General features: G+C 35.6%; 1 protein-coding gene across 4 annotated transcripts in view; it reads right to left on the minus strand.

The window, feature by feature from the left end:
- LOC100892326 overlaps positions 1 to 15872 on the minus strand; it is a 41743-nt gene extending 25871 nt beyond the window's left edge. The window contains exons 1-8 of one of the 4 annotated variants that reach the window (XM_030977949.1): positions 15745 to 15872; positions 13001 to 13356; positions 12220 to 12381; positions 10181 to 10688; positions 5406 to 5962; positions 4159 to 4191; positions 1657 to 1701; positions 804 to 836 (exon numbers count right to left, since the gene is read on the minus strand). In XM_030977949.1, the coding sequence (XP_030833809.1) occupies positions 804 to 836; positions 1657 to 1701; positions 4159 to 4191; positions 5406 to 5962; positions 10181 to 10688; positions 12220 to 12381; positions 13001 to 13291 (1629 nt within the window). In that variant the 5' untranslated portion in view covers positions 13292 to 13356; positions 15745 to 15872. Of the gene's footprint in view, positions 1 to 803; positions 837 to 1656; positions 1702 to 4158; positions 4192 to 5405; positions 5963 to 10180; positions 10689 to 12219; positions 12382 to 13000; positions 13357 to 15582 lie in introns of those variants that run through there. The other 3 variants (XM_030977955.1, XM_030977958.1, XM_030977966.1) reach the window with 3 other exon arrangements.
- Between the last annotated feature and the right edge of the window lie 882 nt (positions 15873 to 16754).

A 16754-nucleotide genomic window follows, 5' to 3' on the forward strand; every position in this document is an offset into this window, starting at 1 on the left:
AATATTTGCTTTAATATAAACAAATATGCAACTCATGCATGTAGGTATAACAAAATATACCATATAGTGGGTGCAAGCTCTTCAGTATAAAATGTAAATGCAATATGGAAAAGCCATCCACAAGTGAATGGGAGTGAATGACAACTGCCATTTCCTTAATTACTTTTTTCATTCTCTATCGGTTTGTAATGTGTTTTTAAATTACTCTGTTTTTACAATCAATTAACAGGTGAGGAAGAACAAAACAGCTGAAATTTAAGAGACAATTCTCCATAATTAAATCAAAATTAGAATTGAAGTGGTGATACATACTCACAATGAGCCCCCCCCCCCCATGCACAATTCTTCTGAGGGGCATCTCAGAATAGGTGTACATTTGTATTATTGAAGTGCATGCATGCGACATGCACTGCTTGTGGTAAGAAACATATAAAATCTTTGTTAATGTTCAACCAATGGAAAAGAATTTCAGATGAATCACTAAATTCAATTTGATTCAATTCAATTCAATTCAATACAATACACTGAATGTTCCATGTAGAGAGCCAGACAGGCATTCACTTTAATAAAGAGTAATACATGAAGTAAAGCCCTATGCATACACTGTATGAGGGGGTACGTTTCTCAGACTAGGTGGGAATGACGTAGCACAAGAAACATTCTCAAAATTAAACTAAACTTTCTTGAAAAGCCATGATTCATGAGACTGACAAAAGTTTCATGCATGTAAAACTTTACAGTTATAAAGTATTATGAGTATTGAGTATATGCACACAAGAAATCTTCATTATTCAGATTTCTACCTGTATTTCTGGTTCAGTGGAAGAGATGGTGAGCTGATAAGAGCAAATACAAAATAAATAATACAAAATAAAGTGGTAAGATAAACAGATGCTAACAATTCATTTTCTGCAGTTATCATGTGTGAATAATACATGTTAATGCTTACATTATGTGAAAAATTAGTCGATAATTCATATTAAGTTTTTTTAATATGTAGTACTTGAGTGAAATTTCAAAGTCTCATCCTTGTTCAAAGAAAAGAAATTCCTCAAAGCCCCTTGTTTGAGGATGAAGAAAAACGTTTTCAGTGGCAGATCCAGGAGGTTGGATAGATAGGGGGCAAGGGCTCCCATTCCTGGCTTTTCCAAATGTGCAGCAGAGTAAAAACCTGCATACATTTTACTCTTATGCCCCACCCCGACCAATTTGACAATTAAACAAAACAATTAGTACAAAAAAAGAGTCCAATTACAAAAGTAGAATGTATAACAATTGCGAAATGCTACAAAATCCCTGGGTTTTTTAACCCCCCCCCCCAACCAATTTGAGAATTCAACGAAACAATCATTACAATCGAGGGTCAGAAAATTATGAAATGCTGCAATATACGTGATTGAAATCTGAATGTATTATTTGTGTGTGTTGTGTGTGTTTTCATTTTCATTTCTATTTTCTGCCAGATATATTTATCTATCATGTTTACAAGGCAATTTTCAAATACAGTGTACACATCAGATTAAAACACCTCCTATAATTATCCTAAATCTTACTAGTACCATGCTCTCCTTCTTTAATATAATAGAGATTTTTGCCCTTTTTTGTATTTGGCCTTTATCTGTAATGATACATCCACAAGAAACATCTATTCCTTACCACATTTTTGGGCAGCTGAAAAGGGTCTTGGTCTGGCAACATGGTCTGAAAATAGAAATAGAAATAGAAAATTGAGTAATACAGTGGACCTTTGTTAAAGAACATTGTTATACATATAGCGAAATCTCTTTATAGCAAGGCAATTCAGCCGGTTCTGTGTCTTTGTATTTTATTGTTTTTTAGTCTCGACAACAGGGTTTGGGCAAAATAAGGTCATATGCTTGGCCCCAAGGTTATCATGAGGTTCACTCAGAGGTAATGTGATCATGTGATGAGCAAAATAAGTTTTGTTTCATGTCATGTTTTTTCAATGTCTCATATGATTAAATATAATGAAAGGAAAAAAAAACATGTGAGAAAGAAAGCCTTCAGTTCTCTTGATAACAAATGATTTTTTAACCAATTTTCTTACTTTTAGGCCATATCACGTTAGCTTGGCTAAAGCCGGGGTAGTAATAAGATTGCAGGCCCATCAAATTATCATATACTTAAAGCTAAAGAAGAATTTTCAACGGTTTTTTCCAGCTTCTGAAGTTCTGATTCAACCCCCCCCCCCCCCCCCCCCCCCCTGAGTCACACCAAACTGGCCAAACTCCAGCTGATGCAATCTGCTTAATATCAACATATCCTTTTCATCTTACGCATAAAGTATTTTTAGTATAGGAAAGACCCCCGACTTGCAATATCCTCCCAAATCACAATATCCTTCTGAATCTTTCATTATTTGATTTGCTTGATCCCTACTTCCAGACATGACAAATTAAGTTGTTGCCAATATTCGACATTTATAGGTCCACTCTTATTTCAGGCATTTTTTAATCATACAAAGCAACCATTGAAGTCATGAAAAGCAGATTGAAATGAAAATAATGTATAGATTTCAGCAATAACATATGGCTCCTTTCAGTAATCTGGCCCTGGAGATATGATTTTCCTTCGAACCTTGGTCATGAGAGATTACAACTGATAAGATTTCATATCGATAAAATGAATTTGAATAGACCATTTAATGTTAATTCATGAATACAATGACAAATAACCAGCTGCTACCCTCCCCCCCCCCCCCCCTTTCCAGGTACAAAGAACAATTTTATCCCTCGGGGTTACTTTACTGATAAGATGACCTAGCTTTTATCTGCACTTCTGCACTATAATCATGATAAAGTTCACATATGATTATAGGACAAGAAACTACATGTCGTTAAAGGAATTATTGTGCATTTGTTATCTGACTAATGCCACATATCAAAGTAGCTGTGAACAGGGGGGATCCAGGTGGTGGCAAGGGAGGGGGCCCAATATCGGCCAACTGGCCGATTTAGCGGGGGGGGGGGGGGGGGGGGGGGGTAGTGAGATCTATTTTTTTTTTTTTTAAACCAACATACCCCCTCCCCCCTCCTTTGAGCAAAATATTAAAAAAAGGATCCGCCCCTCCTGGATGTGAACAATGACAAAAGTAAGTATCAGATCTACATGTATCTACATCAGTGCAATTTACAGACGATTCATATTGCAATGCACATGTACTGTATTCTTTCAGTAATTTCTCCATTGATCAAATGTCCATTGCCCTCAATGGTGGAATATACAATGTATATTAAGACACATAGGAGTGGGCTCTCATGGGGAATTTGACACTGTCCAGGTGTTACCCAATAACATGGTGTTGTCAATAACTTGCTTTGCTATTCCCTCACCAGAGGGACATTTCTTGATACAACTCAGGGTTTGTTGTGTGCGAAACTTGTATTTCCATCAAGTCTGGTGCCAGGGAATTCTGGCCTTCTGCACATAAAAACTTAGGACCCACTTCCTTTAAGCCTTGAACATTGTTGCACAATACCTAATCATGATAATTCCAAAAGTGTGAGATTGCTTCATCTACAGATTTCCTATTTTGAGACTTACAACATACACGCAATGATGCCTTTAACGGATGTGCAGCTTTCAGGGAATTTAATGGACCATTCTTTTTTTTACTCATTCAGTTCAAATTGAGTTCATAAACAGCCATTGCAATGGAAGAAGCATAGCTTTAGTGAGGGTGTACAGGGGCATATGTCCCCCCCCCCCCCTTGACACACATACAAATGGCATAAAATAGGAAGACAAATAGAGAGGGACCACCACCTCCCTTAATTCATATTCAATCTACCAAGTAACACCTGTGGCCCCCAATCATGCTGGTGGACCCTAAATATCTGAACCCATTCTATACTACTGTATGCAGGAGTACTGATGTTAGACAGACATGCATGTATAGGCTGTACAGGGGAAATGTGTCTGGAGATGTGTAGCACATTTTTCTAGTATTCAAATGGAAAATACTGTTTCATCTACCGGTATATGACACACGTCAAAATAATAATTTAAAAACAGCAAAATGAAGAGATAAACAGATGGCTACATCTTACATGGGTTCTAAAACTACATGTACATAAACACTTGATGAAGATGAAAAAATAATTAAAGAGCAAATTATGCCTGATCAATCATTCTTACCTGAATGTCGCTTGAACTTCCTGGTTGAGGAGTCTATTTAAAAACCCAAAGAAACAAGGTTATACAAAATAGAAAATCAATATACCGGTACATATATATTTGGATGAAAATACTTATCAAACCATATCCTAGTATGACATTTGAGAGCAAGTAATATATGTCCACATATTACTTATTAAAAACCATGCATCTTTTATCTTTTTAGAGGAAGTTTCATTGTTTATTTCCTTATAATTTAACCATTATCAATACTTTGAAATATGTATTTTACAAACTAGGAACTTCTAGTACCGGATATACTCTACAACTACATTATGTATATCTACTTTTCACACAGTACCGGTATATACTACTAATAACGGTTTTCCCCTTATAGTTTCATGCATACATTTCTCAAGGAATCACTTGTGTATACTAATTGCTTGGCTATATTACATCAGTAGAAACCGAATCTATGTAGGCTAAATATGAAAGGAGTTTTATTTCCGTTTTCTTTTCACAGGGAAATATTAAGCTCTGTGCAATTGATCAAACTCCTGATACACAGTAATGAGCAATGGCATAGTAATTGATCAAGAAGTGTTCTTATATATTTAATTAATCCAACAGTGAAACGTGTCAGCTCATGATCTATAGTTATTCCTGGTTGAATGCCAGATGATCATAATTATAAAGGTACTACTAATTTCTTCTATAAATCACTCATATACAATATCCTTGAAACTTTAGAACGATGCACAAATGATATCCAGCAAATTCACTCTAGTGAAATACAATGGAATTAATAAATAATTAAATTGCCTTGGTGATCATTTACAATAATAATAATAATATTGGATATTAATATAGCCCACGTATCCACCTTGCAAGGTGCTCAAAGCGCTCCAATATTACCCCGGCTCAGCTAGGCTACCGATTTCGGTGCTCACAGCATTCAAGGAATTCCTCCCTACCGGTTCCCATTTACTTCACCTGGGTGGAGTGTAGCAAATGTAGATCAATGTCTTGCCAAAGGACATTAGTGCCGCGGCGGGATTCGAACCGCGGACCTTGTGATCGACAGTCCGGCGACGTATCCACTTGTCCACGACACCTCTATGTAATCATTTATACTTTTCATTTAATAAAGTTTCCTTTAAAGGACAACTTTTGATTGATCAAGTTGAATTTATCTTTTCCTGCACTTATAGGTGCGAGTGAGCAAACATCTTGTTTGTTTGTATATAGGACAGGGTCATTATACATGCCTGTGTCACATCCTGTCTCTTGTGGCTCTTTCTTCGTTGATTGCTGTGCCGCTTATCATCGCATTCTAGGCAGTATGTCTCCTCACATGATGCGCAAAACTTCTTGCCTGGCTTTGTACTGCAGAAGTCACAATTCACAGAAGGGGCTTCCGCCATGAGCTCAAGACCTTGCTGGAGTTGAGGCGAGTCTAATGGACCGTTAGTTCCAGCCAAAACAGTCATTTCCTTGGACGAAGATGCCTCTGGAATGGTAGACAGTTCATCCGTCCTTGCAGAAATACCTCCTGGCAGACGAGTCTCCCTGATGGTTGCCTTATCTATGACTGGTGGTAGCACAAGTGCACCAGCATGCCTTTGACTGATGTCTGCATCAGGCTGCAGCACTCTTGGAGCCTCAAGTTCCTCTGGAATGATCTGGTGACGTGTGTGACCCTGTCGCTGAGGATGCTTGTGCCAGAGCTCATCACAGCGTTTACAGCGGGGCTGGGAGCACATGGTGCATCTCACATTTGCTGTGTTCTGCTTGCAGATCCCACATTTTGTCAACTTGACTCTCACTTGAAGATCAAACCAACATCAAGAAAATGGTTAGATGATAACGTAAAGCTCCAAGTGAATATTCAGTGTGAATTGTGAAATGCATGAAAATAAGCATTCAGAGATGCATTTAAGATTTAGAATCTGCTATGATAAGTATTTGTAAAGATACATGCAAGCTTCATATCAGAAAGATGGCCAACTTGTTCAAAAGCAGAATATTTGTTTTCTCCTGTTCATGTTTAAAAAGTGCTGTCAGCTGAACAGAGATGGATGAAAGGTCCTCCATGGTATAAAGCCATCCCTCATATCAAATTTTTCTTAGTATGATTCTTCAAGGTTCTGACCTATGTAAGGTCTTATTTCCTTCCCTTCTTCTTCATATAAGGTTCTTCAGCTCTTCTTAAGTCTCTTCTTAAAAGTTTCGTAATCGTATAAGATCTTCTAGATATGTCTTATTCTTAAGAAGGTTCTCAACCAATGGTTTGTATTTATTTGTGTTGTTAACATCTTCTTCACACATAAGGTTTATCTGTTTCAGGTTATTCCTCTTTAAGATTCTTCTAAGGTTGCTTCTTTGCTCTCGGTAATGTAGAAACGCAATGTTTTATAACAAAACTAAACAAATGGTGCCCATTGTTATATTGGTTCATTTCCATAATATAAAAACTAAATGCATAATGTATTTTCACCAAACTAAATGCATGTTGAAAACAAGTATGATGACAATGATTTGATTAATAACTTTATCATATCTGTAGGGTTGAATATCAAGGTTCATCAACAAAGAATAATGTGAAGAATTTGAGAATGACTCATATCATATTCACATGAAAACAATTGTTGCCTGAATAAAAGTAGAGAAATATCTATATGACTAATTGTCAATATATGTACATTATACATATAACATTAGGGCAATTCCACGGTAACGGAAGGACACTCAGACAAGATTTTTGAACTTCAGGTTCATACTAAAAGAAATGTTTTATTAGTATGTATTAAACTATGGGGAACAAAATGTGTTTCAGTCAAGTGGAAAGCTTCATCAACTTCACAAAGTTTGGATAAACACTAATTAACTGGAAAAACCATGTCCATTTTTATGTCCTTCCGTTACCGAGATAATTAATATGCACATTCTTAAACTACTTAACTATAATGACAATTTTTTTTGGGAGAATTAAAGGCACTTATATAGGTATTATATCTGTACTGTTTCACATCTTATACTAATAAAACAGTTCTTTTAGTATGAACCTGAAGTTCAAAAATCTTGTCTGAGTGTCCTTCCGTTACCGTGGAATTGCCCATTACTCGTAATAAACAATATTGTTATGACAGGTTTCAAGGGTGATGTTTACAAAATAAAAACAGTAAACAAAAGACTGATCATATTTGTTCATACATCAACAAACACTGTCACCAATATGATTCAGTGTTAGCAATGAAGTGATGATAAATCACAAGGTAAAAAAAACAAAATAAATCACATGATAACCTTAATCACGTTTGCTCACGTATGGGGAGGCCTTATGTAAAACACATTGCATGTCATGAACATATATAAGTCCACACCATATGACTTGGGTCTAAACTCAAATAGTGCACTATTCTATTCTATTTGTTATATAAGTCATCTAAAAATACATTAGATTAAAGATACATGTAAGTAATAGTGCTAGAACCATATTTCAAAACAAACAGTCAAGAAGAAATCACATACACAAAATTGCAATGTAAAAATAAGAATATTGCATGTTCGGGTTACCGAACCTTAACATGTGAAATTAGATTCATTATGACTGAGAAGTGCAAAATAAGAACACCTTTAATACCAGATATTTGTCTTGTAAGTAGTCAATAACACACAGTACATACAGAAGACAAAAAAAAATAAAAAATAAAAAAGAACCAATAAAAAATCAAACAAGAATCCCAGATCTGGTTGTCAAGACCATACCCTACATGTAATGCACTTGGTGAGAGGTAAGAGATAGTGTTGGGTAAGCGTTTCCTTGAATCAATGGAGCATACTCATGGTCCTATATTTCATTGATTTGGGATCTCATTAGACCAAGCCCTTATTCCTTGAATCAATGGAGCATACTCAGATGTTGGTGATCATAGTTTTTGTTGTTGTAAGGCTTTTATGCCACCACTTGACAAGGATCCTCTGCATGTTTGGTGGAGGGATAATTAACAAGTACTGTTCCTGTTCCTCAGTAATAGATTGTACTGGCAGTTCCTCAGAACTGGTTATTGTTATTATTATTATTGGTAGTAGTAACTAGTAATAGTAGTAGTACTGTAGTAGTAGTAGTAGAAGTAGTAGCAGTAGTAGTAGCATTAGCAGCAGTACCAGCAGTAGTAGTAATAGTAGTAGTAGTGTAGTAGTAGTATTTTGTTTGTTTGTTTTTATTTCCGTCATATAAAACGAATAGAAAGTAACAAAAGAATAACAAATTGTATAGACTTATACATAATTTACACTTTACATAGGGAAGCAAGACAAATCAAATGGCATGGAATTGAAACCAAAACAACATTAAGAAATGAAAGAATGTACACCGAATTAAACAAAAAGACAGAGAAAGAGATGGCTGGATAGCCCTTTTTTAGCAGTGCACTTGCATAGTACAGCTGGACTTCCATGGGGACCAGAAAGAAAAAGAAGAAGTAGTGGAAAAAGAAGAGGGGGGGGGGGGGGGGGGGACAAGACAAAGCAAAACAACAAGAACAATGGTATTTAAAGAAAATAAAGACAAATTCTATTAAGGTCTTATGGTATTAATTAATTTAGTAGCGAAAGAGATTGTTTGAATAAGGCCAGAGATGTGCAATTGTGAATAGGTTGGGGAATGCGTTTGCACTAGTTTGTTCCGGGTTTGGGGACGGAAAGATTATTGTACCGTAGCTGATAGGGTCTTGGGGTATAAAATATGTTTAGAGTTAAATAATTAGTTGTCATGTTCTTGGGGATTTTAAACATCATACCCAAATATGAAATGTCTGGCGAGATTTCAAGGTCTCCCCAGGCAGTATTTCATACATTGAAGTATCAGAAAAAGTCATTGAGCCTTTGTTTTCAGAATAGTTCTTCCTGCTCTATTTTGTAGCTTAATTGTCAATCACAAATTGATTAATGAATTTTTTATAGGAAGACTGCCATATTATGTCCACATAATCTAGATGAGGTAGAATAACAGTTTGGTATATAATTTTTAAGTTTCTTCTATTAAAGGTTTTTCATAAACGACAGAGAAATGAAACCATGTGACCAACTTTTTCACAAATATGATTTACATATATACACCCCACTACAGTTCTGCATAAGTGTACACACCCAAGTATTCCAAGAAATTCACTCTATTGATTTCATGACCATTCATACTTATATCAAGTGTGGTTTAACTCTTTGAACATGCTCATAGTTTAGTCATAATTAACCTTCAGTCAATTTTTCAGAAAAGTAAATCACAGTGCCATCTGCTTACATATGAGGTTTGCATGAATGAAATACTAAGGGTAAATTGTAAATGAAGTTTCTGAATAACCATGGACCCAAAATAGATCCTTGGGGTACCCCAAGTTCAATAGGGAATTATTCAGAAATACAGTTCCCTATACAAGTTAATATTCTCTGATCTGAAAGGTAGTGTTTAAACCATGTGAGTGACGTCCCATTGATCCCTATTAGTAGTAGTACAAGTATTATTATAATTTGTAGTAGTAGTTACTACTACTACTACTACTAATAATAATACTTGTAGTAGTAGTACTAGTAAAATTAGTAGTATTAGTAGTGTCATTATTATTAGTAGTAGTAAAATTAGTAGTATTAGTAGTGTCATTATTAGTAGCAGTAGTAGTAGCAATACTGGTTATTATTATTACTGTTATCATCATTAACATCCTTATCATAATCATCATTAACATCATCATATTATCATAAATTGTTGTTAGTATTATTAGTAATTAGTAATATACATACATGTACATTGGTTTGTATCTTTGTTATAGATCAACAATAAGAACTCTGTGTACTGAGCATTTTACCTATTCCCTCTTGGTTTGAAGGCACTAACAAAGAACAAAATTTTTAATAACCCTTTTGGATGTTATAAAAAACTGAAATAACAAATACATGAATCTTTTGTTTTTAAATCTCGGATGAATACCCCACATAAACTTCACATGCATACATGTAATGAACCATTTAAAGACATATATGTTACCTTGGTTATATAATGGCGATGATTGTGATGATGACTGCATGTTGATTTGTCCAGCTTGTTTCTGTTCAATATTTGACTGCTTCTCCTTCCCCATATGTGCAGTAAAAACCTTTGGGAACCCCTCTGGTTCGTGCGTCTGATAACTACTTTTAAGAAGGGGATTGTCTTCATTTCTAACATCATGTAACATGGACTCCTTCTCCTTCTCTTCTAAAACTGAACTTTCTGAGCTGTGACTTCTATAACTTGGAGAGACATGGACAGTATGTTTATCGGGGTTCTTAGAAGTTTGTGTCCTATTCGTTGCACTCTGAATCATTGTCCCAATCCTTTCAGCATGTGGATGGGAGCTTGAGATGTACATGTCAATTTCAAAGTAAGCAATAGCCAAGTCTGCAGCGACCTTAGCCACAGTAACAATGTTTGGAGTATGTAAGGCATCTGGGTAGCTCAATCCATAACTCAATTCTTTGGTATAACCGTACAGATAGAGTATTTGTTTGTGACCCTGCAGATGTATGCAATAAAAAGGAGTAAAACAAAAAAAAAAATGATGAAAAATTAACACATTAAACATAATAAACATTAAAAAGACAGAAGTCAGAAATTGTATTATCAGGCAGCACTGTATATACAACTGAGTTGAAATAAGGTTCCCATGACAGTAGAGGTAGAATGATTTGCACATCTTGGGGCGATATTCTGAAATCTCTTGTATCTTCACTATTGTAATAAAATTGGTATTCTTAAAATTCTTGTAGCTTTTCTTGTAACCTTTCTTGCATCTTTTCTTTCATTTCGGGCATAAATTGAAATGGCACATAATCCAAGGTAACATAATGCACACAAGATAATATCATCAGATAATAGGTACAATGTATTCTGAAATTCTTGTATCTCTTCTCTTATCTATTCTTTTCTTCAATGGTAATAACAAAAATATTCACAACAGGGTATAGGATATTTTATATGATGGCATCATTGTAAAAGATTTGATATCATAATCTAACTTTTTAACAAAAAAAATTCTAGTATCTAGTATAAAAAAATCACCACAAATCATTCATATATTTATAATTTAATACGGCAATGTGATTATTTTTCATATGTTGTTCGTGTTTTTTTGATATCATTCAGGTATTTTCCCTTCTTTATTCTATATGAATATTAGTTACAAAAATTTGTAAGTATCAGCTTCACTGAATAATTTATCTTTTTCCAACAAACCATGTACCTTTTTCAAAACAAAATTAATTGAGTAGAAATCAGAAGAGAATAAAAAAAAAAAAAAATCCTCTAAAAAAGAAACTATAATTAATCTTATACCCTCTTATTAACATATACTTTAACAAAAAAATTTTTTTTTACTTTCTATAATGGTCGTGTCCTTTTGTTTTGCTTATGAAAATTAAGCAAACAAGGAAAATCCTTGTGAGACTGATACCATCACCATCATAAGCGCATGTTTGCACTTGTTGGTATAGTTTGCCCATAGTTGGCAGAGGCATACATGTACATCATACTGCATGCATCAGTGTATGCAGTGTTTTACCCCAATATTGCATTCCAGACCTATGACAACCTTAAACCTAAAAAAAGGGGTTTGTGTTCATGAAAAGTGAAAAATCTGTTGAAAATTAATATTTCAAGAATATGAGCATCCTCGTAGCTGGCGCTGTGCAACAAAGCAAGGCTATCCTATGGTTGACTGAATCACAGAGTGAACAATAGAACATTGCCAATGTAATAGAGGTGGATTGCGTTGTTTATCAGATGTGCACTGTGCTAGTCCAGATTCAGTCCGTTCGTTCTTTTTATCCCCCACACACAGCGCGGTCTCTCCACTGATCGCGCAATCCCCAAATTTCCGTCCACACGTATTCGGGACCCAGATTTAGAGGAATGGCTAGGTCTACTTTCAACGTTGAGGGTGTGTTATTTTATCAGCTGATCGGGTGCGCTAAACGAAAACGGTACAGAGGCTGGACTAGCACTGTGCATGTACCAGCACATGTACACAATAAGTCTTATAAACTCACCTTCAAAATGTTAACTTTAGAGCTATACATTGAATTGTCAAAACTGATGACTCTCCAGGCTGTACTTGTAGATACATCTGGTTTCAACAGGTTCACACCATATCTGAATAGCAGGCCAATAGCATCTCTTAGCGCAACCATTTGTGTTATATCTCTGCATGCCTGTAAAATGAAAAAAAGATTTCACGTCTTCTGTTTGGCCTTCTCGCGTGGTACTCTTGCTATTCATTAGTGACCCAGCTTCCCATTACATAGAAGCAATGTTTATGTACTTAATTGACACAAACACATACTATACGTATTACCTAAAATAACAGGTAGAAACATATATGCTCAATCTGAAATATATACATGTATATTCTTTATTCTGTTGATCCCCAAGTTCAACCTATAGGAACCATTTAAGTTTTTCCTGGGAGTAATGAAAACTAAAATTTACCCGTTGGTCCTAAACCCTATGCTCCGTATTTCACAAACAAATTACCCGACGCTGGGTTTAAGTTTTTTGTTCAAAATTGTGTTTAACAAAGGAAGTTGGTTTCTGAGGTCTGAGATTTTCTTTTTTTATTTAAAATGATGGACCCTGGGTCACTGGGTCGGGTTTCACTAAATAAAGAGAATAAAGACCTATTAGTCCATTCGAAATCTCTACCCAAATCAGACATGTATGCGGAGAGGCCAAGAGACCAACTGCATGTACATGTACGACTACCGGGCTGTACAACAACATATGCAGGTAAAGAAAAGGGATGACATCCTCAATATAAGCAAGTAAACTCACCTCTTCATTGAGTCTCAAGATATCAGGGAAATCCAAGCAAACATAAACCAACCTCCAGCTTGTTTCAACAACCCACTTCAATGAGATGATTCGCGAACACAAAGACTGAAATATCACTATTGAAACTCTAATCCTCCTGTCCAGACATGAAGTTTTAATCTCCTCCTCCAGTTGGTAGTGAAGAAGGTCCAAAATTTTCACATCTACAACAGGAGAAGAGTTTTTGACTCCCCTTATCAGCGGAGAAAGAAGTGGCGTGCTATAACTTGGTTCTTTTCTATGAGGCTCCATGGTTTTGCTGTAGCTTCTTTATCACAGGATCTCCAGAATTCCTAATTCTTCAATAAAGGATGAACCTGAAACAGATTATGTTAATCATGATGTTAATATTAAAGGGATAGTTGAGTTCTTGTCTAAGACCACACATGCTTTCAAAGTGCAGAGATTTTGCTCTTATTCTTATTTATGACATTTCTCGTGTCCTTTTAGGACCTACAATTGCTATGAAGGTAATTTTAAACCATAAAACGTGTGAAATAAAGATTAAATACAAACATGCCAGTTCAGCTCCACTTTTAAAAAAATAAGGTGACCTCTTATCAATTAATTAATAATAACAAATGAACAATACACAGGCTGGCTGGTTGTGCATATCATAAATAACCAACACCAAAAACTAATAGCCAACAAAAAGCCAATATTGGCATTGGCTGGAATAAGCGCCATCTTGTTTTTTCAACGGCTTGTTCAAAATTATCATATATTTATGGTGCCCCACAAATATTAGAAATAGTTATATTTATGGATGTTTCAGCCATCTCTGAACCGATTTTGATCAAAGAAGATTAAGTCATTTAAATTGTACGTTCTTTCAAATTTGACACTCAGTTTTTCATTATCTCACAAAAAATATATTGTGTAGCACTCGCTACAACAAAACTCAACTATCCCTATCATGTACACAGTACATGCACATGACTCAGCATTCGCTATTGCCCAATCGACAAATAAAAGCTTTCCGCCCACAAAGATATTTGCCCTTTGACTTTGAAAAATCCATTGTCAACAAGTGAAGCATGATAGTCAATAAAGCAAGTCCATATTGGCACATACAAACTCTTTTTCCTTTCTTCTTTTATCTGTTAAGATAGTTCTCAAAATGTGTCTAGTAATAGTATTTATGATTCATATCACTTGGTGATGTCATCTTTCAATAATTTGGCGGGGTACTACTACTCACATATTAAGACATACAGGGGTGTGCCGCTCAAATGGGTAACTTTTTCACAAAAAATCCCTAAACATGGGTCCCACTTTTAAAAAAAACAAACATTAAAAATGGATCTGTTTTGTCAAAATTTCCACAATTTTTGGGTGTTTGCCATGCAAACACCTGAATTTTTGTTTAAATACCCCCGTTATATAGGTCTTTTTTTTCCAGAAGAATGACCATTAATAATGGTCCATGGGTTTCGAGGCTTGAACAGCAAACCCTGTCCAAACCAAATCTGAGTATCCCTTCCCCCTGGGTACCACACAAACCAATCCCCATGATCCCACCTCTCTGCACAAACTACATGCCTCCCCTCAAGCCACTAACCCATTTTCTCTATGTTTATATACAGAGAGGCGATCAGCTACAACCAGACGCAGTTTTAACTCGATCAGCAGAACCGTCGTTATCAGAGACTGAATCTTTTGGTCTATATAAGCACATACTATTTACACAACTTCTATTTTCTTTCTTTGACATGGCCTGCGTGGGATGGTGCTGCACTTATAGACTGCTCACTGACAAAGGGCCAATAGTGTAAAATCTAACGACCGATCATATGAACATCTGGGTGGAACCCTTTGTTGCTTCTGAAGCTAGCAATAAAACAGGTTTCAGACAGTTTGCTATAAACTGTACAAAGACAGACAGCAGTGATTAAAGAAACAGTCGACCCCTACTTAGGTGGGGTTTTTTTCAAATTCAAATTCAAAGTTTATTCAACACTCTTCATAAAAAACAAGATAGTGATAACAAATAACAATGGCAATTTATGAGAGCATATGGGATAGGCAGAAACGAGAGGTTCCTTATAATGAACAGAACAACAACAAAAAACATGATACTAAAACATACTGTCATAGGTCTATGTACAAATAGAGTTTTTTTTCAGTGTCAATTACTAGCCCATGCTATTACTAGATCTACTGATTATTATACTTATTTAACAGAAATAGTTTAGATCTATATTTAATTTTAGTTAGGCTTAGGTCTAGAGTCTAAATCATGAACATATGGACTGCATTTACAATACATACATAGATCTAGATCTAAGTTAGACCTAAAAAAATCTACATGTAGGTTTTGTAGAATGTAATTGTAAATAGATCCACTCAAAATGCATTTAAAATCCGCATTCAATTTGTTTTGATCCTCCTTCGCTCTCTCTCTCTCTCTCTTGCCTGGTACGGGGAATTATCTAGTAATGACATAATTTGTCAACCTCCTCCAACTCCAGCATATAGTCTCACTCTCAACAAGCGGCGCAGAACAACCGTCGTTGATGAATTAAAAGCTATATCGGTTTTACCGTATCAATTCGACAAAGGGCACGAGTTGGAATTCCCCAAGCCAAGGCGTGTGGTACATACATGGTGGTTACGACGTACTCCCCAAGTTGGAATTCCCCCTACAACTACACAAGGTACGCCCACTACTCTACAGCTCAGAAGACTCGTTCCATTTTCGTTACCTATATTCCAGTGTTCACCTTCTATTTCCTGCATGTGAGCTATAGCCCGATTGTAGATCGATGAAATACTGCACTTAACCGTACGCGTCGTTGCGACAACTGATCGTGATCATCAGCGACCATGGCACAACTTACCGTACGTGCTGTACCCCAAAATAGCAATGACGTCGCCTCGTTTATTATGAAATCGAACGCATTAGTTGCGTACGTACGCATACAGCGTAAACATAAAACGAACACTCCCTCAGAATTATACATTGTGGGGATTTCCAGTCAGTTCCTGTCAATATTCCAGTCCAAACCAGGTCCAAAAACAGTTAATGACCAGTTAAATTAAGCAACCGTTAGTGGTACCAGTTGATTCCAGTTAAGTGAACTGGTTTCAATCAGGGGCGTTGCTAGACCTTTTTCAGTGGGGGGTGGAGGCCACCGATTGCCTACAAAACTAGCCACCAATTACAGACAAAATTTAATGTCCCCATTTCAATGTCTACAATATATACCCGGAGCCGAAGACTACCTTGTTTTTCATATGAACTAGTACGCAAATGGTCCTTTTCCTCGACGACATAAAAATATACAAATTATTTCGTCAACTTTAATAGTCATCCTCTACAAAAAAGTTCTAAAGAATTCTATAAAAAAAATTCTATAGAATGTTTATACGCAATTCTATAGAAATGTTTTATAGAGATTCTATAGAAAAGTGGGCCACTTTTCTATACAAATTCAGTAACGGATATCTATAACGGACCTCTATAGAATCTCTATAAAACAATCTATAGAATATCCTGTAGAATTTTTTTATAGAATTCTATAGAAGTTTTTTTGTAAAGAATTCTATAGACCATTTAATTCTATAGCAATTCTATAGAAATGTTTTATATATAAAGATTCTATAGAAAAGTGGCCACTTTTCTATACGAATTCTATAGAAATCTTTAACGAACCTCTATAGAATTTCTATAAAACAGTCTATAGAATGGCCTATAGAAATTCTATAGAATTCT

The sequence above is a fragment of the Strongylocentrotus purpuratus genome, unplaced genomic scaffold (assembly GCF_000002235.5).
Source record: "Strongylocentrotus purpuratus isolate Spur 01 unplaced genomic scaffold, Spur_5.0 spur5_contig_810, whole genome shotgun sequence".
Classification (NCBI taxonomy): Eukaryota; Metazoa; Echinodermata; class Echinoidea; order Camarodonta; family Strongylocentrotidae; genus Strongylocentrotus; species Strongylocentrotus purpuratus.